The 26,775-nt window shown below is 34.4% G+C and overlaps 1 protein-coding gene across 1 annotated transcript in view; it reads right to left on the bottom strand.

Annotated features, from left to right (window-relative positions):
- Window positions 1–382: 382 nt before the first annotated feature.
- Window positions 383–26,775, bottom strand: part of LOC133204132 (xylan 1,4-beta-xylosidase-like) — a 478,456-nt gene continuing 452,063 nt past the window's right edge. The window contains exons 2-13 of the mRNA XM_061339898.1: window positions 7,455–7,769; window positions 7,064–7,220; window positions 6,752–6,925; window positions 6,424–6,515; window positions 5,772–5,998; window positions 5,166–5,428; window positions 4,540–4,765; window positions 3,724–3,813; window positions 3,246–3,454; window positions 2,712–2,912; window positions 2,199–2,373; window positions 383–1,976 (exon numbers count right to left, since the gene is read on the bottom strand). Coding sequence (XP_061195882.1) covers window positions 1,861–1,976; window positions 2,199–2,373; window positions 2,712–2,912; window positions 3,246–3,454; window positions 3,724–3,813; window positions 4,540–4,765; window positions 5,166–5,428; window positions 5,772–5,998; window positions 6,424–6,515; window positions 6,752–6,925; window positions 7,064–7,220; window positions 7,455–7,765 — 2,241 coding nt within the window. The 5' untranslated portion in view covers window positions 7,766–7,769 and the 3' untranslated portion in view covers window positions 383–1,860. The remainder of the gene's footprint in view (window positions 1,977–2,198; window positions 2,374–2,711; window positions 2,913–3,245; window positions 3,455–3,723; window positions 3,814–4,539; window positions 4,766–5,165; window positions 5,429–5,771; window positions 5,999–6,423; window positions 6,516–6,751; window positions 6,926–7,063; window positions 7,221–7,454; window positions 7,770–26,775) is intronic.

Raw genomic sequence — 26,775 nt, 5'->3', positions numbered from 1 at the left:
AGTTGGAGCATTTGCTCTAGAGTCAAGGAGTAAGGAGTTGATCCTTATATCGCTGGTTTGAATCCCGCTGCGAGACGTGGAGGCAGGTCCTTCACATGAGACCATATAAATTGAGGTTCCGAGTTGCAGTAGGTGCTGGCACGAAAAAGATTCCTTGCTGCTCAAAGGCCCTAAGTGCCAAGTACAGGTGTAAATTTGCAGGCTTCCACCGACAAGTGGTGACATCTCAATATGAGTGTTCTTGAAAGGATGTTAAACAGACCAAAAGAACAAACAAATACTGAATTCACAAATTGAATTTGATTTTTACACATTTTTAGCTATGGGCATTTTGCATGCTTGTTCTTCCATCTTTGCAAACAAAAAATCCGCATCCAAGATCTTTTGGATTCATAAAGTCACTTTAATATACTCATAATTACCGGTACTAAAAAACAAGTTGTGTGTATAATTATACATCAATGTGTACATGATTGTTTAAATACATACTCAATGTTATTTAAAAAATAACAAAAATGTAAGTAAAACAAATTTGAAATGCTGTAGATGTATATTTTCCAACATGGAATTTACACTATGTATATGGTCACATTTTTCTTATGGAAATTTGTCACAGTGTACTTAAAAGTGCATTTAAAACATAGAATGTCAATCCAAAAATCTGCATAATTTTCCACCTGTTGATTGAACAGAAAATGTGATTGTCTGGAATTATAACCCCAATGAAAAAAGGTATGTTTACAGTAAACATAACCTACACTTGATAATTTATGACTGAGCAATAAAAAAAATGTACAGCACTGAAAATCTTACTTTAAATATATGTACATCTTGATGTATAACCACACTTATGAGATTGGTAATATTGCAACACTGAAGTGCTGCAAAAATTGAAGGTAAAAAAAATGGTACAAAACATTTTTTGTTTGAATTCACAATGTTACACATGTACGTTACAAAGACTTGAAGTACTAATACCTGTACTTTTTCACAACTGGCTGAAATACATGTATACATACATGTATCTAATATACATCAAAATTACACAATCATACATGGTGCATATACATTAAATCTATTTCATATATTAAGTATTGTATACAGTACGTCATACATGTATCTCAATATCTCAAAGTCAATGGGATTTGGAAAAAAATGAGATATCTCAAGGTTTAAGATATTGATGTGAAAATACTATAAGAAAATAGTGGTTGGGACTTTTAAATCACTTCAACATATTTTTTGTATTTGAGATATCAGAGTTTGAGATACCAAAATTAACTGTATGTATAACTTCCTGATTGTATTTTCATAGTACATGTATATAAAACATTTGTATACATGTAGATACTACATAAAAGCATGAGACATTATACTAGGTGATACATATTACAAAACAACCATGTACTGTTTAGATATTGCACTAAAATTCATGAAATGGCACTTAAAACTTCAATGGAATGTGTTTAATTTATCACAGCTTCATCATAAGAAATCAAAAACAAAAGCTTTCATTAAGAGTAAGAATAAAAAGGCTTTATATCACTCATGGCAAGACTAACTCTTTCACTCAACCCATTGGGTAAAAAAAAAATTATACTAAGCATTAAGAACATTTCATTGAGAAAACAAATTATAAGTATTCATTAAAAAAATATCCAGTAGGTCTTTCTATGGAAGACAAAAACTGGCATTTCAATCCTCATCCAACACTACTTAAACTGGTTCTTCATTTTTGTAAATATGTTTCATAGTATTACAAATAGAATCATAGTTTCATACAGGATTTCAATTTCATTTTAAGTATAACAAGCTGTAGAAGCATTAGCTTGTAAAATTACAATAGATATGATTTAACTATTATTGTGGAGACAGAATTTTTTCCCCGATTATTTCAAACTCTCCTTGTAAGATGTTGGACGGAACGGTCACTTTCTGATCTGGTTGTTGGCCACCAGCATATAACTGTATCAACCCTGCAAACATGGTTTATTGCATTAAACTACTGAGCATTTATTCAAATCCATATATGTCTTATTTTTTGCATAATCCAAGAGTATTTTCAGATAGAGAACTCTATAGTGGTTTTTATAAATATATTAAATATAAAGATACATTTATTTACAGCAATTCTGATTTAATATCACCTGTTACAATAAATGCATTAAAAAATTCACTGAAATATATTTGTGTTGTACCTGGTTCAATGACAAATCCTACACCGTCTCTCCACACTGCCATACTCTGGGCTTCTATAGGGACGGTGATATCTACATACTGCAGGTTCTTAATGAATACTCTCTCAAATGCCACTAACTGAAGGCGAGGCATCTTTTCTTTTGTAGATAACCATTTTATGTATACTTGAAATACCTGTAAAATAATCAAACTGACATGAAATTAACTTAATAAAAAATTTACACTACTTTTAAATGATTTTCTGCATTTCATTGATTTTTATCACACATGTTCATGTACATACTGAAAGAATGTTTAAATTCATTTAAACATTGTAAGTCATGCATAGTTTAACATGTACGACCTGATTATATCACAGAAATAAGATCAAGTACATGTAATTTAGGGAAATAGAAAGAACAGAAATTGAGTCTTAATTTCTTTAACATTATCTCTTTCAACAAAATAAAATAATGTACCAATAAAAATTTAATTAAAGATGAGTCCACTAAAAAAAATCCTAAAAGCCTTACCTCATCCCCATCAAATGGACCCTTGTTGAATACTCGGACCTGTACAACATTAGGATCCCCTGCTTTGACCTTAGACACAAAATACAGCTTACTGAAGACAAAGGTCGAATAGGAGAGGCCATAACCAAAAGGATAGAGTTGTACACCCGTAAAATAGCGGTAGGTCCTCTTGTTCATGGAATAGTCGGTCATGGAGGGAATCTGGAATTTTGTTTTTATATGCAATGAAGAAATATTTTTAATGTATGATAAGATCTTTGTTCATATACACTATTCTCTGTGTATTGAAAATAAAGGAAATTAAGTCATTTTCACCTACGTGTAATTATAAGAAGGAATTTTATACAATTTTAATTATTATATGAAGTAAAGAAAAGGAAAACCCATAAAAAATGTCAGCAATTGAAACCCTATTGATATTAATCATGCACAAATAATCAGTAAGTCTAAGATAAAGAATGCTTTCATCAACACTCAACAGATTCCGAAATGTACATGTAATTCAAAAATCCATAACTTGTTACATGTAATTACCTGTTCAGCATATTTGTACCAGGTATAGGGCAATCTCCCTGCTGGATTAAACCTCCCATCTTTCATAATGAGGGCTTGCTTAACGACCTCTCCTGTGGCTTGGGCAGGGAAGAAACACTGTATGATAATCAGCACTCTTTCACTCTCCTCAGCCCAGGTGATGTTCACAGGCCCCGCCGAGAACACCAATAGGTACACCGCTTTGTCAGCTGGGGGAAAAATCATTGCAAGTTATACATGTTAATCTGATCAAGATTTATAACTTGCTATGATTTTTGTACAGTTGTGTAGTTGTAGTTTATGTATTGTAACATTAAATCAGAATGTAGTTTGTCATTTGTTAAATTTTCACAGTTTCTGAAATTTTAAAAACAAATGCAGTGATTTGCAAGAATTTGAGTGTTTGTAACATTTACACCTAAATATTTCTCTTCATACATTGACAAAAGAAGGAATATTTGATTGAGACATAGCTCACTCATTGCAACTACATCCTGAAGAAGTTGGAGTTGTTTCCCTGGTAAGGCCATGTCTTTTCTATCAACATTCTCACTTTCTAGTCCTTTGCCTGCAATTTTAAACATTCTGAATGTTTGAAAGGTTTTATCAATTACAATCATTGTAAAAGTTTGACTATTTGTTGTCCTGGAGTAAAGAAGAAGATATCTAAAGACAGCAAAATTTCATTGTTTTAGCCCCATCCCTTCTGCTCTAGGGGCAGGGTCCATGAAATTCACTGTTTTTGCTCCCCTATTCTGATAGATGCTATATGCCAAAATTGGTTGAAATTGATTGAGATGTTCCAGACAAGAAGATGAAAATGTTCAAGTGTTAATGAACGTTGGAGGATACATAATTACGGAGAAAATCAATAGCAATAGGTCCTTTGAATGACACAAGTGACCAAAAATTCACTATAAAAGATGTAAAATGAGTTATTTTTTAATTAGAACTACAAGACAAAAATTCAGTTTGCTATTTCTGTAAATATGTTATATCCGATGAGTTTGTTATAACAGTAAAATTTTACTAGGAATTGTAAAAAAATTTTCTGGGGATCCCCCGAAAAATCACTATATCTATAAATTTGCTATTTCTGTGTTCGTACTAAACATGTTTTACTGTAGTGACTATATAATCTTGAGTAATAGAACTATATACAAGAATGAAATTTTAGTGAGCAAACAGTCTCCCATAATTGTGCAAAAAAAGTTCTACAGAGTAAAGTATGATTTACAGTAATCTCTCTTTATCAACAAATACTTACCAAATGAAATTCTCTGAATAAACTCACCTGTTCCCAAACACACCACCACTAGATCCGCCCCTACAAGTGCTGTCTTAATGTCCTCTTGTGAGTAGTTCTGACACGGAGTACCATCTAAACAGCCAGCTGCGTAGTTCAAAGAAAAGTTCAGTTCTGAGAGGCCTTTCAGAGGAGTTTTCACAAACTTGGGATCTGTTGTAGGTGAATAGTCACCAAACATTTGGTCACTGTTGTTTGCCATTGGTCCAATAACCTGTGATGAATAATGAAGGAAATAAAATATGTACTTTTGCATTGGAAAAATACAATCTAACACATATCTACTCTAAGGAAGACAAAAACCTGTGAGATCTATGATAATCTAGCCCTTACATTAAAATATTGAACATTTTTTTTCAGTATTGCATATATGTCAATTAAGCAGTACATATTGATACAGTATCTTTATCTCCATGATTGGATTTCACACAAAAAATTTAAAAATAATGAGGGGGTCAAAGTTTACAGTTGTATATTCTAAACTAAAGCTTATGATATTAATCTTAAGAGTTAACAAAAAATTATATATTAATACCAATAATTTCATCCTATAATAATTTACTCAATTTATTTTTTTAGAAGACTTAGTACATGTATGTTCTCTTTTTACATACTGCCATTCTTTCTGCAAGAAATCCACCAATCAGATGCTCCCTACCAAACTTTGATGGCCTTTTCAACAAAACCATGGACTTGGCTGCTGCTGTGAGAGACAGGTTCCTGTGTTCTTCACTTTGGATAACAGATAGATTGACAGATGAATAAGGGTTCATCTCAGGGGGATCAAACTCTCCCAGCCTCATTCTGGTATAAAATAAAGGTTTTACTCGATCTCGAACTACTGACTCCTCCAACTTTCCACTCTTAACTGCATCACCTTCAGAAGAAAATGAGGAAATTCTGTCCCAAGTCACATAATGAGAAACTTTCCAGAACTGAAGATTTAACACATCTAATAAAGTAATTGTTTATACTCATCATATATACATGTACCATGGCATCATCTTTGTGGGGGACCATGCTTGTTGATTTCCTTGGCACCCTTACCCACGAATTTACATCCCCATAAATGACAAGTTTGTCAACATATCAGTTCATTGAATCTTACAGTGTACATACAAGTTACTGACAGAAAATTACATCCCATAACCAGTAAAATTTTGATTGCCAGCCAAAATTGATCCCGAGAAATTAAAATGATTTCACAAGCCATTATTTACCAATGCTCATGAAGACAGGGTCCTTTAGATTTGCTGACAGCTCAAGATTACACCCAGCATTCACTGACCCAGCAGCAGCATCTATTGTGTTATTGTAGTATTTATGGAAGGTGATTTGGTTTTCTATGGCTCCCTCATCACTGACCACATATCCAGTAAAGTTCCACTCCCCTCTTAAAACATCTAGCAGGAGAAGATCATTACTGCATGCTGGTACTCCATTTATTCTAGAACAGAAGATAAAATATCTAACAAGACTATATATTCTGCATTTAAACATTTTGTTTTTATTTTCTGGTAAGGGCTTTGACAGTTCAGTATTACAGGTACTGGGTAAGGGAGCTTTGACAGTACAGTATTACAGGCACTTTCTTATGAACTCAACTATGTCCAACAGAACAGTTAAGTTTACCAGTATTATAAGTCAATTGAACTGCATGAGACTATCTTTCTACATAATGAATCAATAATAGCTTTCTAAGAAATGACGATGATACAAGTTTTGCTTGTACATGAACTTATGTACAGGTACTTCAATGCCTTTTTAATTCTCGAACAAGCCTAAAACAACATACAATCAATCAATCTTCTCTCTTTAACCTTTGATTCTTTCACATTTCATTTGTTTTCCAATTTGTTTTAATGTACAAACCTGTTATAACTGCACATAAGGCTATAAGCTCCAGCTTCTACACATTTTTTAAATGCTGGTAGGAAGGTGAGTCTCAGATCTCGTATAGAAACCTGATGAAAAATCCAATTTACTTAAAGATTACACATTGTACACAGTGTCAGTCAAATTAATTCAAGATACACTTTAAATGAAAAAAAATAGTGACAAGAAATTAGAAGAAAATATTTCTAAATTCACAAAAATAAATCAAAACTTACAAGCTGTAGGTCTTTAAAATCAAGGTGTTTTAGAATAGATTTATTCTAAATTGTATGCGAATGACAAAAGGTATGTAAAATTCCCAAACCTTTGCGTCAAAACCCATTCTGGACACTGGGATATCTTCTGGGCCACCGTGGGCATCAAAATGTTTACAGCCCGCATTGGCCTGTATGTATCTATCATTACTTCCCTGAAGTCCCTGGACAAAAGAGTGGGCATACATCCCAGAAAGGTATGGATCCTCCCCATATGTTTCCTGTAAACAAAAATATTGCATAAATGTATAAGTATCATTATCGAACATTGTTTGCCTTTAAAAACAGTTCAGGAGAGACAACCCAGTAGTCCAGAGAAGTGAACTGTGTTTCTGTTGTACAATTTCAGAGTCACTCAACTGATTTCTGCCCCACAGCGGGTGTCTCATAATGTTGACCACCGGACTGAAGCAGCTGAGTCCCGTGTGGTCAGTGAAAATCCCTCGATTCACAAAATCATTGTGTTTTGCTCTCACTTCAGTGGCTGCTGCTTTTGATACATTATAGATGAGATCCTTACTATAAAATACACATTTTTTTAAATACACCCTATTGCAGAATATCCACTTACTACAAGTATCGTTCATAATGTTATATTTTTAATTTCATTTCTAAATAACTGAATCATGCACCTGACTAAAGAAAGGGAAGGAATATTTTTAATGTTTATTTGCAACTTACTTAAACTTCTTATATAATGAAATTTATATTTCAGGTGCCCATGACACAGTGGTTATATATCTAGTAATCTACCTAAAAGCAGCAGCAAGCCCAATAGCCTGGGGAAAAGAGGTGGCATTCCCTGCTTCTACGTCTCCTCTCAGACACTCTGTATTCCACTGATAGGGTCCGATACCTAAGCTCTCGATGGCGGGGGCGGGTCCCCCGTTTTCTCCTGCACCACCTCGCGCAAGCTGTTGGACAATCTGATCTAAAGTCAACCTCCCAACCAAATCATCTACTCTCTCAGACCAAGGAAGTGAAACATTTCTAAATGGATAATCACCGAATGTCAGCGATATTTGCAAAAATAAACTGATGCAGGGAATGGTTTTCCCTAACATTGTCCTGCTTTTACGATAATTATAATCTAGTTTCCATTTCACGAATTCGAATTCACGTGACAAAAACAATTACACCGGATATCATCATTGAAATCTATTTCTTTTTTCTTATACAAAATGGAATGAAAAAATCCGGTTTTTACTTCTTTGAAAGAAACATTACTAATGGCAAAATTGGAAATATACACCTTACGTCATTTCCATCTGTAACAGTCAAAATTCCCCCCGGAATTTGCAGAGTTATTAAAAGTATATACGGAAGCAAATAAATATGACTTTGGACTCCCTAGAAAACGTGGACCCCATTATTACCACGAAATAGGTGTTTTTCACGTTTGGGAATTGAATTTTACGGTTTTACAGATTTATTCAAAAAAATAAAAATAATTTCAATATCAGAATAGTTTGTAATTTATAAAGAAATTTTGACCAGTGTTTTTAAGAAAATACAAAGGGGGAGCATGAGGCGCCGTTTTGTTATTTACTGCCAAAAAGTGATATCACCTATTCAGTTGGTGATATCACCAATTCGAATGAGTGATATCACCTATTCAGCTTCTGAATATGTGATATCACCCATTCGAATAGGTGATATCACCTATTCATTTCCAATAGGTGATATCACCTATTCAATTGGTGATATCACCAATTCGAATGAGTGATATCACCTATTCAGCTTCTGAATATGTGATATCACCTATTCGAATAGGTGATATCACTTATTCATTTCCAATAGGTGATATCACCTATTCGAATAAGTGATATCACCTATTCGAATAGGTCATATCACCTTTTCAATTTGAATGAGTGATATCACTTATTCGAATAGGTGATATCACCTATTCGAATTGGTGATATCACTAAATGGCAGTAAATACCAAAAACGGCGCCTCATAGGGGAGACCATTTGATTCCGAGGGGGGGGGGGGATATCTTGAAAATAAATAATTTTAATTTCATTTATTGATAAATAAGAAACTTTTTGAGTTTGAATTGAATTTTTTTATTGGTCTTTTGGATTTTATATTAACGCTTTGTGTATGAAAATAGTTTAGGTGGATTGAAAATGAATTTCAACTGGAACTTCAATCTAGAATGTTTCTCAGACGTCCGTGTCGATCGCGAATTGTACCCGCTCATTTCATAGTTTTAACTGAATAAAAAACAGATGGATATGACATAATCTGCATATTTCCAATCTTGCCAGCTTATGTTCCTCAGTCTTATCACAGGCTCGTAGGAAGCAATTTCAGTTGCATGGTGGGGGCACTATCAACTACCAAAATTTCCTTGACAAGCAAAAAAAAAAAGGGGGGGGGGAGGGAAAAAAAATTAGGTCATCAGACGTTTTTATTGAGTGGGCACAAACATATAGTAGCTATGTTCTCTATAGTAATCTATATATCGGCAAAATTAAGGGGGGGGGAGGGTACCTATCCCCCACTCTCCCGGTTCCTAAGGCCCTGTATCATATTGTGATCTAGTGTAAGTCAGCTAGTCTTATTAAAAATTTTAATTTAGGCCACACCAATAATTTTTTTCGTTCGTCGGACCCGCGCAGTCGTATTTAAGCAAAACTATACAGATAATATTAATTTCAATTTCCCGCACCATGAAAATTCTGTGTTATCCCCCCCCCCTTTTTTTGTTGCAGTATAGTCAAATGAAGGTAATGTAGTAGTAGTAGTAGTAGTAGTATATATATATATATATATAACCCCCCCATGCACCCCCCACCCCCACCCCACCCCACACCCACCCACCCCCACCCCCGCCACGAAATAGGATTTTCGAGTTTGGAGATTTTTTTTTTTTTTTTTTTTTTTCAGGTAAGTTGAAAGTTTTTTTCTCTGGCTGCCCCCCTCCCTTTTCAAAAACGATGCTACGTCCCTGTGCTACATAGTCAAATCCTCCCACGTTAATGTTCCATATATAATTGAGTATACATAATGAGTCGGAATTTCAGGAGTCAAATTGGTCCAAAACTTTATTTCCCACTTTGAATGAAATGTGACAATAGCGAACAAGCAACGTACTATACTATGCTCAAAAGACCTCTATAAGCGACACAAACCATTTAATTAAAAAATTTAAGGACTTCTGAAAACAGAGGTGGGATCAGAAGCAACGGAGGAGTGTGAAACATATCAGTATTTCTCGGTAACAACGGAAAATTAGGTGATGAATACCACTACATTTTAGAATGTACAACTTTTTCAGAAATAAAGAAAAAAATTTCAGCTCACCTGAGCTGAAAGCTCAAGTGAGCTTTTCTGATCACCATTTGTCCGTCGTCCGTCAGTGAACTTTTCACATTTTTGACTTCTTCTCCAGAACCACTGGGCCAATTTCAACCAAACTTGCCACAAAGCATCCTTGGGTAAAGAGAATTCAAGTTTGTTCAAATGAAGGGCCATGTCCTCTTTCAAGGGGAGATAATTAAGAATCAGTGAAAATTTGGTGGTATCTTTTAAAAATCTTCTTCTCAAGAACCACTGGGCTGAAAAAGTTGAAACTTATGTGAAACCTTCATTACATAGTGTAGATTCAAGTTTGTTCAAATCATGACCCCTGGGGTAGGATGGGGCCACAATGGGGGATCAAAGTTTAACATAGAAATACGTATATTATAGTAATTTTTTAAAAAAAAAATTCTTCTCAAGAACAACAAAGCCACGATTAGTCATATTGATATGGAATCATCCTTAGGTAGTGTAGGTTCAAATTTGTTCAAATCATGACCCCCGGGGTAGGGTGCGGCTACAATGGGGGATCAAAGTTTTACAAAAAATATATAGAAAAAAATCTTCTTTTCAAGAACAACAAAACCACACAATTAGTCATTTTTGATATGGAATCATCCTCAAGTACAATGAAGTGTATATTCAAGTTTGTTCGAATCATGATCCCTGTGGGTAGGGTGAGGTTACATTGGGGTTTCATTTTTTTTAATATAGCAATATATAGGAAAAGTCTTGAAAAATCTTTTTCTCAAAAACAACAAAGCCACAATTAGTCATATTGAAATGGAATCATCCTCAAGTAGTGTAGTTTCAAATTTGTACAAATATAGGGTGCGGCCACAGTGGGGGATCAAAGTTTTACATAGAAATGTATAAAAAAAAATCTTTAAAAATCTTTTTCTCAAGAAAAACATAGCCACAATTAGTCATATTGATATGAAATCATCCTCAGGTAGTCTAGATTCAAATTTGTTCGAGTCAAGACCCCCTGGGTAAGGGTGGAGCCACAATGGGGGATCAAAGTTTTTACATAGGAATATATAGGAAAAATCTTTTCCTCAATAACAACAAAGCCACGATTAGTCATTTTGATATGGAATCATCTTCAGGTAGTGTAGATTCAAGTTTGTTCAAATCATGACCCCCGGGAGTAGGGTGGGGCCACAATTGGGGAACAAAGTTTTACATAGGAATATACATAAAAAATCTTTTCAAGAACAGGAAAGCCATGATTAGTCATACTGATATGGAAGCATCCCCAAGTATTATAGATTCAAGTTTGTTCAAGGCATCCTCCAGAAGTAGGGTGGGGCCACAATGGGAGATCAAAGTTTTACAAAAGAACATATATAGGAAATATATTTAAAAATCTTTTTCTCAAGAACAACAAAGCCATGATTAGTCATATTGACATGGAAGCATCCTAAGGTAGTGTAGATTCAAGTTTGTTCAAATCATGACCCCCCCCCCCCCCCCCAGCCCCCCGGGTAGGATGACAGACATCTTTAAAATTCCATTTTCAAGAACAGCAAAGCCATGATTAGTTATATGAATATATGCATCTTCAGAATGTTTAGATTCAATTTCATTCAAATCATGGCACCTGGGGATAGGGTATGCCTAGAGCAGGTGATCAAAGCTTTACATATGAATATATAGGAGAAGAAATCTGCTGACAAAGAACAGCAGGGCCATATTGACTCAGGTGAGCGTTGTGGCCCATGGGCCTCTTGTTAGATACCAGGTATTAGTTATACTGCAGTAGACCAAATGTTGTAAAGTTCATGTCAAATTCAAATGTTAAATCTTTGAGAAAACTTTGTACATAGAATGGTAAACTCTAAGATAACTTTGTACATTTATTTAAAAAAAAAATGTTGACACTGTCCGTTCCCTTAATTGTTCTGCTGATGTTTTTCTTTGCATGATTTCATACACACTGTTATTATTTTCTGATCAAAGATTGTCCGGCGTCCGTCCGGCGTCTGTAAAGTTTTCACTTTTTCGACTTCTTCTCCAGAACCACTGGGCCAATTTCAACCAAACTTGCCACAAAGCATTCTTGGGTAAAGGGGATTCAAGTTTGTTCACAGGAAGTGCCGCGCTCTCTTTCAAGTGGAGATAATTAAGAATTCGTGAAAATTTAGTGGCATCTTTTAAAGCTCTTCTTCTCAAGAGCTACTGGGCAAGAAAAGATGAAACCTATATGAAAGCTTCATTACATATTCTAGATTCAAATTTGTTCATATCATAACCCCCGGGGGTTAGGCGGGGCCAAAAGAGGGGGTCAAAGTTTTAGATAGGAATATGTAAGAAATGTCTTTAAAATCTTCTCGAGAACAGCAAAGCCATGATTAGTCATATTATTACAGAAGTATCCTCAGATAGTGTAGATTCAAGTTTGTTCCAATCATAAACCTGGGGGGTAGGGCTAGGCCACAACAGAGGGTCTAAGTTTACCATAGGAATTTATAGGAAATATCTTTAAAAATCTTCTTCTCCATAACAGCTAAGCCATTATTAGACATATTAATACAGAAATATCCTCAGGTAGTGTAGATTAAATTTGTTCAAATCATGACCCCTGGGGGTGGGGGGTTGGGGGCAACAGTGGGTCTAAGTTTACATAGGAATATATAGGTGTAATATAGTTAATGGGCATTTGCGTAAAACGCATTGAAGACTTCAAATAGTTGAATGACCTGACAAGCCTTTGAATGGGCTAGCCTAAGGGTATATAAGGCAAAGCTTTGGGAAAGTCAGGCATTCAGAAGGTAACTGTAGAAGTTGGATGATGAATCAGCAATAAAGAAGTGACTTCAGCGGTAGAGCTACTGACAGTGGAGGACTCCGTGCTGCCTAGTGTTGAGGTTGTTGTGTCTGCAACTGTGGATGTCAATGTAGCTTGAGTTGTAGAGGAGCTGGCTTCACTTGTGCTGCTTACAGTTGTTGGAACAGCTGTGGTGCTTTCTGTAGCTGTTGTGCTGGCTTCAGTACTGCTTGTTGTTGCGCTGGTTTCACTTGTCGTGCTAGGTTCTGTACTTGTACATGTTGAAGTGACTTCAGCGGTAGAGCTACTGACAGTGGAGGACTCCGTGCTGCCTAGTGTTGAGGTTGTTGTGTCTGCAACTGTGGATGTCAATGTAGCTTGAGTTGATATTCCATCCTAATAGCAAAAGATTCAGTGAAATTGAATACCTAACAGATGTGTAGGTGTTGAATACTCAGTATATTTAGACATAATTCCCATTTATTACTATTAGCATGTAAGTGTGGGATTTGTCCTTGAATTTTGGTAAGAGTTATCTCCCTCTGTTTTTAATTGATAAAAAAATCAATTTAAGAAACTTATCTGGTTAAAAAAAATATTTTCAATTGTCAGTCTATTTCTAATGTGTTTTAATGCATTGTTCCACTACAGTATTTATTGATACTCTTAAATTATTATTTGAATTTTTATTTTTAAAAAAAACGCTCAATAGACTTCAATTCAATCTTTGTTTAGTACTTACTGCTTAGTTAATCACATTTTTGAAACTTTTTCTTGAAAAATTCTTTTCTACTGTAAAATGCTTTAAATTAATATCAGAGTATTATGTATGTGATGGACATTTAAGGAGAGAGGATGGAAAACATTAAGGGTAAGAGCAAAAGAAAAGCATAAATGTTATAAACACCAGTGGCAAGTATCCTAGGGAATTGATGTTAAGCTATGGGTGTAGTAAATCTGAAGAAGATTGAGACAATTGTTTCTTATCTATCAATGGAAATCTAGGGGAGAAAGAGAAACCAGGGATGGGGTAATTGAAATAAGTAATTGTAATTTACTGTAATTAAATACATTTTTTCAAAGTAATTGAAAGTATTTGTAATTGAGTTTGCTTTCAATTACAAGTAATTGAACGTATTTAAATACATTCCAAAAATGTCATGTATTTTTCAATTACATTTCAATTACATTTCAAATACTTTATTTTTCAAGTCAAATCTTTAAAAAGGTGTTTTATAATGATGCATACTAGAACTATTTGCATAAGCTTGTGTTTATTCGATAATTAAATGCTTAATAATCTTTATACAGCATAACACACTGCCCAGGGCAATTGGAAAGACAATATTTGATAATATTGCTGCTTCTAGATATTCACGTATACTTTCTTCAATTTTTTTGGAAAAAGAACTAAAGTAATTGATATGTATTTAATTACTTTCTTCAAAGTAATTGAGAGTAATTAATTACATTTGTTAAAATCAATGTAATTGTAATTGCAAGTAATTGACAAAATTATCAATGTATTTGAAAGTATTTAATTACATTTTCAAGTAATTGACCCCAACCCTGGGAGAAACACGGTGTAAGTAGTACCTTACCCAGTCCTCATCTCTAGATAAGAGAAAATTTAAGTAATGTGTGATATACCGTCAGACAGAGCTGTCTTATTAATCATTCCAATCATTAACTCAGACAGAGTAAAGGGAAAGTATTTATATCCCTTGTAAGAACCTGATCATACCATTACACAGGAAATATCTTTGAAATCTTCTTTTCAAGAACAACTAAGCCATTATTAGTCATATTTATACAGAAGCAACCTTAGGTATTGTAGAATCAAATTTATGCAAATTATGAACCCCCAGAGGTTGGGGGGCACAACAGAGAGTCAAAGTTTTGCATAAGAATATATAGGAATCATCTTTAAAAAATCTTCTGCTCAAGAATAACAAAGCCATGATTAGTCATATTATTATAGAAGCATCCTCAGGTAGTGAAGATTAAAAAATTTGTTCAAATTTAGGGTGGGTAGGGTGGGACCACAATGAACAATCAGAGTTTTACATAAGAATACATAGGGGAAAAAATCTTTAAAATTCTTCTGTTTAAGAACAGCAAAGTCATAATTAGTAATATTGATACAGAAGCATCCTGAGGTAGTGAAAATTTATGTCTGCCCCCGCCCCCCTTTTAAATCTTTTCAATACTGAACTTCCTAGCCAGTGTGCTCAGGTGAGCGATGTGGCCCATGGGCCTCTTGTTACTATATATATATCTATCCTTTTTCCATGCAATTGTAAAATATTTATCTATTTATATATATGTCATATGTACCTCTGAGATATATTATATACTTTATGTTCCTCATGTACCATGTTGTATGGTTTGAGCGAAATAAACTGATTGGTCAATCTAGAATTAAATTTCTCTGTTTCTTCAAAATATAAATTGGGTGTGAATTGAACATTCGTGAATATCTTATTTATCTCAGTGTTTTTCGTAGTTTTTGTTCGTAAAGTTTTAATAATTTCCTGATAAATGAAATTTCTAAACAAGTTAAATTATCATATTTCGGCGTGAAATGCTCTACCAACATAAGTCATGATATTATTCAGAAAATCTGTGTCTATATTATATAAGCCCCTTTAATTTCAACATACGTTTATCTTTCGAGGGGGGGGGGGGGGTGTTCTAATTCAAGTTTCTGTTGAATTATGTCTAAATTGTGTAATCGTTTTGCTATAGATCGATGTCTAAATGTTTTTCCCCTTATAGCTGTTCTACAGTGTTGTTGATGTATTAATTGTAATATCTTTAATTCATTTTACCTATCTTTAAATCAATTGTACATATCCTCAATTGATCTAAAGATGGTTATTTAATCAGCTGGTGATTCAATATTGGACCTATCAATACTTGAATTATTTTGACCCTTGATTTAATAATTATTGTGACGTTTCTCAGGTTATCTCGACGATATCCTTAGTAAGTGACTATATTCACAAAGTCCCTGCGTCACAAAATATTGTGGATCCCGTGTTTAAGTAATGAACTATAGATCTTTATAGATCTAATAAACTAGAACTATCATATTTGGCGTATGAATCACCTTGATGAATGATACATTTACAGCTGCTGTGATAGCAAGAATTCACTCGCTCCGCGAGCTGACTAAAATTTGATTCAATGAGTATAATAATATGCAATAGCAGTTTACAAATCAAGTACAATTAAGTTATAATATGTGTCTGTTCTAATTCTCTCTCTCTCTCCTTATATACCCTGACTGACACCTGAGGTCATTACGGCACCTGTTAGCAGCTGGTTAGGGCATTAGGCTCCATAGTTATAGGGCACCTGTTAGGGCATTAGGCTGCATAGTTTGTGCACATGTTAGGGCATTAGGCCCAAGTAGCACCATCATTAGGTATCAAGACACCTAACACATTTAAAACATCTGTTAGGCGCCATAATTAGGGTGCTAATTAAGCTCCAAGATTAGGGCACTAATCAGGCTCCATGCGGTTAGCATGGTTAGGGTCTTTCATACAACAAAAATTCAGTTCGTGTTTTATTTATAACAATAACATATTTACATGTTAAAAACAAAAACAAAAAACAAAAAAAAAGTTACGTTTATTTATTTACAAAACCATGAAAACTATGTTTGTAACTTAGGATCATTCTTGTCTACAAATTTAAGGTGTATTTGTGGCGCTTGCGAAATATACATGTATTTGTGGCACTTGTGTGTGCATATACAGTTGATAACCGGTATGAAGCGGTTCGAGAACTAATGCGTACTCAGCTGTGGCGCACCATGCATAATACTCTACACATGCTACATGTCAATGTGTACTCTGTAGAAAGGTAGGCCTATGCTTTAGTTATTAATGCGATTACATTCGTGATTCGACGTTGAAGACTTATAATAATTATTAAATTTTCATACAAAGAACAGAGAAATTGATGTTTGATTTTATGATGAAGGTAGATTCCACATGTGGGAGCTACCCCGTATATCTAAACACACCTAACAGCTTACTAAACACTGATAACCCTCAGAGAATAACAACTTTTGATTGAAGTGCATTTTTTGCATAATTGATCTGTTACTCACTTTACATATCATATTCAATTAATAAAATTAAGTTACTAACATTAACAACGTGAGGAATGCATGTGCATCATAATATTTTTTCCATATCGATCCTGATGGAATGTCCTTTACATTGTTATAATGAAATGATAGTACAAGGTTAGCCTTTTTTTTTAAAAAAAAAAAAAAAGCTAAGGGAGTTATGCTGCCAGTGGAATACGCAAAGTTTTAACTTTTGTGATTATATATGATTTTGTTTTATCCATCATATTGTTTTCCTTAAAAGTCATTGTAATTTACAATGTAATTAAAATTCGCCCCATCTTTTAATCTATTATTTGTAATATTACATAATGCTGAACATAACAAAAAATAAAGCATTAGACTGCTCTTGAGTGCGGACTTCTGAGAATGTATTCAAGCAACTTAATTCATCTCAGAAATGACCAAGCAAATAGCTAAGAATTTCCTAAATATAGTTAATATATAATCTATGACGACTGTCATATACATTTTCTTTTTACTTTTAAATGATATAAATAATACATAAAAGGGACATATGCATAATGCTAGGAAGATTGATTTTGAGTATTTTTTTTAATGGAAGTTAAATACAAACAAATCAAGCAGGTTCAAGGCTGCATGCATGCGCATCAGATTGCATTGGAGGTGGGGATTCGGCATGCATACTTAAATCAGTTTCCAATTCCTTTCTACCATTAGTTTTGGCATTCAATTTTAGTTTATATGTATTAATAGTCCCCTACCAGGAGTGAAACCAGAGGGGACTTAGATATAGCTAGGTTTCCTCCTCGATCATCTGCATATGTGGATCTGTCTTAGATCACAGTAAATGATCTGTTGAATAATATCTGTTCTTCTAGCTCAGTTCCTTAATTACATGCAGTTAGACCTTCTCTCAGTCAGTCTGTCCCACGTACTTGGTTTTCTGCACTTTTTTCCTAATTGTTTGCAGATATTGAGCTGATTTTTGGTATGTGAGTGTATCTAAATTTATGATCTACGGAACAATTAAGTTAATTTGAGTTTGCAATTCGTTCCACTTCAAAGATTTTTGACAGAAGTACATTTTATAAGGGTTTTCCCGTATTTTTTTCCCTAAATGCAGATATTGAGATGATTTTTTGGTATTTGAGTATACCTTGACGAGGATCTATAACTTATATCAAGTTAAAACTCACATTGCCAAAAAGTTTGTTCAAATGAAGGGCCATGCCCTATTTCAAGGGAAGATAATTAAGAATTAGTGAAAATTTGGTGGTATCTTTTAAAAATCTTCTCAAGAACGGCTAAGCTGAAAAAGTTGAAACTTATGTGAAACCTCCATTACACAGTGTAGATTCAAGTTTGTTCAAATCATTACCCCCTGGGGTAGGATGGGGCCACAATGGGGGATCAAAGTTTTACATAGCAATATATATATAGTAAAAAAAAAACTTTAAAAATCTTCTTCTCAAGAACAACGAAGCAACAATTAGTCATTTTGATATGGAATCATCCTCAGGTAGTGTAGATTCAAATTTGTTCAAATCATGACCCTGGGGGTAGGGTGCGGCTACATTGGGGGATCAAAGTTTTACATAGAAATATATAGGAAAAATCTTTAAAAAATCTTCTCAAGAACAAGAAAGCCACAATTAGTCATATTGATATGGAATCATCCTTAGGTAGTGTAGATTCAATTTTGTACAAATCATGACCCCCGGGGGTAGAGTAGAGCCACATTGGGGGATCAAAGTTTTACAAAAAATATATAGAAAAAAATCTTTCAAAATCTTCTTCTCAAGAACGACAAAGCCACAATTAGTCATTTTGATGTGGAATCATCCTCAGGCACAATGTAGTGTATATTCAAGTTTGTTCGAATCATGACCCCCGGGGTAGGATGAGGCCACAATGGGGATCAAAACTTTGTATAGGAATAAATAGGAAAAATCTTTTTCTCAAAAACAACAAAGCCACAATTAGTCATATTGATATTGAATCATCCTCAGGTAATGTAGATTCAAATTTATACAAATCATGACCCCGGGGGTAGGTTGGGGCCATAGTGGGGGATCAAAGTTTTACATAGGAATAAAGGAAAATCTTTTTCTCAAAAACAACACAGCCACGATTAGTCATTTTGATATGGAATCATCTTCAGGCAGTGTAGAATCAAGTTTGTTCAAATCATAACCCAGAGGGGTAGGGTGGGGCCACAATGGGGGATCAAAGTTTTTCAAAGGAATATATAGGAAAAATCATTTAATTTTTTTTTTAAAGAACAGGAAAGCCATGATAAGTCATATTGATATGGAAGCATCCCCAAGTATTGTAAATTCAAGTTTGTTCAAGGCATCCTCCAGTAGTAGGGTGGGGCCACAATGGGGGATCAAAGTTTTACAAAAGAACATATATAGGAAATATCTTTAAAAATCTTCTTCTCAAGAACAACAAAGCCATGATTAGTCATATTGACATGGAAGTATCCTAGGTTAGTGTGAATTCAAGTTTGTTCAAATCATGACCTCCATCCCCCACCCCTCTCCCCGGGTAGGATGGCAGACATCCTTAAAGTTCCATTTTCAAGAACAGCAAAGCCATGATTAGTTATATGAATATAGAAGCATCCTCAGAAAGTTAATATTCATTTTCATTCAAATCATGGCACCTGGGGATCAAAGCTTTACATATGAATATATAGGAGAAGAAATCTGCTGACGATGAACAGCAGGGCCATATTGACTCAGGTGAGCGTTGTGGCCCATGGGCCTCTTGTTAGATACCCGGTATTAGTTATACTGCAGTAGACCAAATGTTGTAAAGTTCATGTCAAATTCAAATGTTAAATCTTTGAGAAAACTTTGCACATAAATTGTTAATCTTTGAGAAAACTGTACATCCATTTCAAAAAAATCTTTGACACTGTCTGTTCCCTTTATTGTTCTGCTGATGTTTTTCTTTGCATGATTACATACACACTGTTATTATTTTCTGATCAAAGATTGTCCGGCTTCGGTCCGGCGTCTCTAAAGTTTTCACATTTTCGACTTCTTCTCCAGAACCACTGGGCCAATTTCAACCAAACTTGCCACAAAGCATTCTTGGGTAAGGTGGAATTCAAATTTGTGCACAGGAAATGCCGCGCCCTCTTTCAAGGGGAGATAATTAAGAATTTCGTGAAAATTTAGTGGCATCTTTTAAAACTCTTCTTCTCAAGAGCTACTGGGCAAGAAAGGATGAAACTTATTTGACAGCTTCATTACAAATTTTAGATTCAAATTTGTTCATATCATAACCCCGGGGGTTAGGCGGGCCACAAGAGGGGGTCAAAGTTTTAGATAGGAATATGTAAGAAATGTCTTTAAAATCTTCTCGAGAACAGCAAAGCCATGATTAGTCATATTATTACAGAAGTATCCTCAGATAGTGTAGATTCAAGTTTGTTCCAATCATAAACCTGGGGGGTAGGGCTAGGCCACAACAGAGGGTCTAAGTTTACCATAGGAATTAATAGGAAATATCTTCAAAAATCTTCTTCTCAATAACAGCTACGCCATTATTAGACATATTAATACAGATATATCCTCTGGTAGTGTAGATTCAAGTTTGTTCAAATCATGATCCCTGGGGGTAGGGGGGCACAACAGTAGGTCTAGGTTTACATAAGAATATATAGGTGTAATATGGTTAAGGGGTATTTGAGTAAAACGCATTGAAGACTTCAAATAGTTGTTGAATGACCTGACAAGCCTTGGAATGGGCTAGCCTAAGGGTATATAAGGCAAAGCTATGGGAAAGTCAGGCATTCAGAAGGTAGCTGTAGAAGTTGGATGATGAATCAGCAATAAAGAAGTTAAGGTATTCCATCCTAATAGCAAAAGATTCAATGAAACTGAATACATAACAGATGTGTAGGTGTTGAATACTCAGTATATTTAGACATAATTCCCATTTATTACTATTAGCATGTAAGTGTGGGATGTGTCCTAATTTATGATCTTGAATTTTGGTAAGAGTTATCTCCCTCTGTTTTTAATTGATAAAAAAAATCAATTTAAGAAACGTATCTGATTAAAAAAAATTTTTCAATTGTCAGTCTATTTCTAATGTGTTTTAGTGCATTTTTCCACTACAGTATTTATTGATACTCTTAAATTATTATTTGAATTCTTATTTTTAAAAAAATTGCTCCACAGACTTCAATGCAATCTTGTTAAGTACTTACTGCTTAGTAAATTACATTTTTGAAACTTTTTCTTGATAAATTCTTTTCTACTGTAAAATGCTTTAAATTGATATCAGAGTATTATGTATGTGATGGACATTTAAGGATAGAGGATGGAAAACATTAAGGGTAAGAGCAAAAGAAAAGTATAAATGTTTTAAACACCAGTGGCAAGTATCCTAGGGAATCGATTTTAAGCTATGAGTATAGTAAATCTGAAGAAGATTGAGACAACTGGTTTTTATCTATCAATGGGAACCTAGGGGAGAAACACGGTGTAAGTAGTACCTTACCCAGTCCCCATCTCTAGATAAGAGAAAATTTAAGTAATGTGTGATATACCGTCAGACAGAACTGTCTTATTAATCATTCCAATCATTAACTCAGACAGAGTAAAAGGAAAATATTTATATCCCTTGTAAGAACCTGATCATACCATTACATAGGAAATATCTTTGAAATCTTCTTTTCAAGAACAACCAAGCCATTAATAGTCATATTTATACAGAAGCAACCTTAGGTATTGTAGAATCAAATTTGTGCAAATTATGAACCCCCAGGGGTTGGGGGGCACAACAGAGAGTCAAAGTTTTGCATAAGAATATATATTTTTGTTTGTATGTATGTTTTTTAACGTCCCTCTCGAGAATTTTTCACTCATATGGAGACGCCACCACTTGCCGGTGGAGAGCTGCAAATTTTGTCATATACTCGGCACTTACGGCCATTGAGCAGTGAGGGATCTTTTTCGTGCCAGCACCTACTTCGACACGGGACCTCAGTTTATACGGTCTCATCCAAAGGACCGGTATCCACGTCCCACAGTGGGATTCGAACCGGCGACGTAAGGATCAACTCCTTATTCCGCGACTCTAGAGCAGACGCTCTAACCACTGCGCCACGCGGGCGACCATAAGAATATATAGGAATCATCTTAAAAAAATCTTCTGCTCAAGAATAGCAAAACCATGATTAGTCATATTATTATAGAAGCATCCTCAGGTAGTGTAGATTCAAAAATTTGTTCAAATTTAGGATGGGTAGGGTGGGACCACAATGAACAATCAGAGTTTTACATAAGAATACATAGGGGAAAAAATCTTTAAAATTCTTTTGTTTAAGAACAGCAAAGTCATGATTAGTAATATTAGCCTTTTTAAAAAAAAAAAAAAAAAGCTGAGGGAGTTAAGCTGCCAGTGGAATACGCAAAGTTTTAAGTTTTGTGAATATATATATTTTTGTTTTATCCATCATATTGTTTTCCTTAAAAGTCATTGTAATTTACAATGTAATTAAAATTCGCCCCATCGTTTAATCTATTATTTGTAATATTATACAGTGCTGAATATAACAAAAAAAAAAAAAACACATTAGACTGCATAAGTATGATGATCTACAATTAAATTCTCTTGAGTTCGGACTTCTGAGAATGTATTCAAGCAACTTAATCCGTCTCAGAAATGACCAAGCAACTAGCAAAGATTTTCCTAAATATAGTTAATATATAATCTATGACGACTGTCATATACATTTTCTTTTTACTTTTAAATGATATAAATTAATAATACATAAAAGGGACATATGCATAATGCTAGGAAGATTGATTTTGAGTATTTTTTTTAATGGAAGTTAAATACAAACAAATCAGGCAGGTTCAAGGCTGCATGCATGCGCATCAGATTGCATTGGAGGTGGGGATTCGGCATGCATACTTAAATCAGTTTCCAATTCCTTTCTACCATTAGTTTTGGCATTCAATTTTAGTTTATATGTATTAATAGTCCCCTACCAGGAGTGAAACCAGAGGGGACTTAGATATAGCTAGGTTTCCTCCTCGATCATCTGCATATGTGGATCTGTCTTAGATCACAGTAAATGATCTGTTGAATAATATCTGTTCTTCTAGCTCAGTTCCTTAATTACATGCAATTGGACCTTCTCTCAGTCAGTCTGTCCCACGTACTTGGTTTTCTGCACTTTTTCCCTAATTGTTTGCAGATATTGAGCTGATTTTTGGTATGTGAGTGTATCTAAATTTATGATCTACGGAACAATTAAGTTAATTTGAGTTTGTAATTCGTTTCGCTTCAAAGATTTTTCACGGAAGTACAACCTTTTTAATTTATAAGGGTTTTCCACACTTTTTTTCCCTAAATGCTTGCAGATATTGAGATATTTTTTGGTATTTGAGTATACCTTGACGAGGATCTATAACTTATATCAAGTTAAAACTCACATTACCAAAAATCCCCCAGTGGGTCGGAACCTTAAAAAAAAATAGCTTAAGTTAGTGAAAAAGGATTACTTAATATGCATATATATAATTACTAGCTGGTCAAGGAGAAAATTTATGACTGTGGACCATGAATCAAACTCGAACAACTACATTACTGTAGTCTGATGTTCTAACATGCATATAGATAGAATACGTCCCATCGTTAAAATGATAAATGTCCTTTGAACCCGGCTGTGGTGAGGGCCCATCCCAAGACAAAGATTAAATATTCTAACTACTATCAATAGAGCTATCTAGGCCAATTTTCTTAGTTTATGTAACACAAACCAGTAACCATGATAACAGAATGTATTCCATAAATTGTACCTGGTGCCTTAAAGGTATACCCTCCCAGATTCTTTTGCCCATGGCATGTCTTTCTTGTGCACCTGCACTCCCAGGGGTGCATGCATCCAGTCACCTGAGCACCAATTAAATGATCGAAAGAAATTAATTTACGGCAGGGCTGGGAATAAATCATTGTACTACCCTGGTGCTGCGCTGCATCATTGTAATCAGGTGGGTTCTAGCCACATACTGAGCTCGAGTTTATAATCTGGACAGCACAATATTATATATAATCCAGAATCCACAGCCATAATGTACGTACTATTAACTACCAGTATTACAACTTAATCTACTATCAAATCATAATTTATTGTATTTCAGATGATGGCTTTCCTCAAATTCTCAGAGCGGATGAAAAAAATCTTTGACTTCGGGTTGGAGAAAGATGAAAGATGTGCAGCAGATGATGTTGAGAACAACCTTTTAGAGGTTTGATCAGTTTTAATATTCTGTACTTTTTAATGGAATTATAGAGTAAAAAAAAAACTTATGCAAACCTGTTTCCATTTATGGAATACAACTGTATGTCTGTATTGTGCATGTATTTATATAATTGTAGCTTGTTAATAAATATAAAAAATTAAAACAGTAGCAGCAGCAAAATGAATCAATTTTTTAAAATACTTTCAGGAATTATATAATGCTTATGTTTTGATTTCAAAATTAGAATATACTGTTACCAACTTTTATTTGTGTGCGAGAAATATATCAGCGAGATTCGCGACCTACTTTAACTCGCAAATATTAATCACCATGAACCATTTATTTTGCTTTTTATTTATAGAGGATTTTTCCTTAGTTGTGAAAATTAATCGTTGCAGATTGATTTCAAACCAACGAATCGAGAATAAAAGATGATGCGAATAATGGTTGGTTTATAGTATTAGTGCAAATAACAATTGTTGAAGTTTTTTTTTTTTAGAAATGTAAAGTTAAAAATAGCTTGTTTTAATTAAAATTGTTTAGAATGGGTAACTGCAAAAGTTTGTAGGGTATGGAATTCGGGAAAAAGGCTTTTGTGAAATCCGTATGCCTGTTGCAAATTTGAGGATCTATTCTAATCTATAGAACCGTAACTCTCTGATTGAGACAAACCACTTTTTTGTTGGACTCTTTGTATTTCTTGAATTTAATATATGAGTTCCTGGCCAAAAGCATGATATTTTTTAGTTAACCATAAATTTTACTCCTAATCTTTTTTTACCTTTAAACAGTTCCAAAGAGCCCTGTGTGGCCTAGCTTTGACTGTCTTTTCAAAATATTTCCATTCTAAAATATGTAGAGAAAATTTACAAACACGATTTATGTATCTTATTTTTTTTTTTCGTATATACTTATTTATATGTAGAATTCTTTTCTTTTTAATATAGATAATAAAATAGATGATATTTGACCCACCAAAAATATGTACTTTTAGCTTTTATACTCTATATAAAATATGTAAATTTTGGCTCACCTCAGAGCTGTGTGCTCAAGTGAGCTTTTCTGATCACATTTTCGACTTCTCCTTAAGAACAACTAGCTCTTCCAATTTCAAGCTAACTTGCCACAAAGTGTCCTTGTGTAAAGGAGATTCAAATTTATTCATATAAGGGGCCATGCCTTCTTCCAAAGAGAGATGATTACGAATCAGCGAAAAATTACCTTTTAAAACTCTTCTCCTAAAGAACCACTGGGCCAGAAAATAATTAGGAAACTTATGTGGAAGCATCGTAGTATAGAATCAAGTTTGTTCAAATCATGATCCCCTAAGGTAGGGAGGGGTCACAATGGGTAATCAAGGTTTTACAAAGTTTAGCATAGTGGAAAAATCTTTGAAAATCTTCTTCCCAAGAGCAGCAAAGTCATTATTGGTCATATTTATATGGAAGCATACTCAGATAATGTAGAATCAAGTTTGTTCAAACATGACCCCAGGGGGTGTATGGTGGGGCCACAAAGGGGCCATAAAAGTACTACAGAGGAATACAATTAGGAATCAAGTTCATTCAAATCAATTGCTCCCAGACCACTTTTATTATATTCAAACTTTTCAATTCTGAACTGATTTCTTCTTTTTTCTGGTGAGTGATGTGGCCCATAGGCCTCTTGTCTTTTTTTTACAATGGCCCCAACAAGATGTTGGAATGTGAATGTTATTGGAACTCTACAGTTATACAGGGAATAATAAAATGAAATTGAAAACTTAATTTGTTGTCTAAGTCCTCAAATGAAAGAATCGATCCATTTAATTCTTCTTCACTTAGTTAAGTGTTCTGATCTGATCCACCCTACATGAACATGTAATAGGTCAAGAGTATGGTAGAGAAGTGTATAGTGCCAATCTGAAACACAGGTTGGCTATAATATAGTGAAGATGAAAATAATTTTAATTGTGAGAAACAAAAATCACATGAATTCTTGTTTATTACAGTTGACAAATCAACTACATGTATTAGATGTATATGACCATGAGAGTCCTGAACTACTTGATGTAATGAAGCATCTGACATCTCCCTCCAGTACAACAGACAACGATCAAGACGATGAGCTGACCATGAACCATTTAGACACCAGTGATAATGCTGAGCTTGCCAAACCTTTTACACGTATGTTAAGTTGTACAGTACGTTTGACTAGCTAGAAAGTGTACTATAATTGACATAACATTTTCAACATGGTTATTTTTTTTAGCTCACCTGAGCTTAAAGCTCAAGTGAGCTTTTCTGAACTTAGATATATGGTCCGTTTTCTGTCTATGGTCTACCTGTCCGTCCGTCTGTAAACTTTTCACATTTTCAACTTCTTGTCAAGAACCACTGGGTAAACTAAAACTAAACTTAACTAAAACTGATACTATGCATCCTTGGGTGAATGGGAGTTTAAATTGTTAAAATAAAGGGCCAAGCCTCTTTCCAAGGGGAGATAATCAAGAAAAGACAAAAATAGGGTGGGGTCATTAAAAAAATCTTCTTCTCAAGAACCATTGGGCCAGAAAAGCTGAAACTTATATGGAAGCATCCTGTGGTAGTGTAGATTCAAAATTTTCAAATAATGACCCC

Source organism: Saccostrea echinata, unplaced genomic scaffold (genome assembly GCF_033153115.1).
Source record: "Saccostrea echinata isolate AGI-Se365-2 ecotype Australia unplaced genomic scaffold, CSIRO_AGI_Sech_v1 ptg000052l, whole genome shotgun sequence".
Taxonomy (NCBI): Eukaryota; Metazoa; Mollusca; class Bivalvia; order Ostreida; family Ostreidae; genus Saccostrea; species Saccostrea echinata.
The sequence above is the reverse complement of the archived record's forward strand: the minus strand, read 5'-3'. Positions and strand labels throughout refer to the sequence as shown.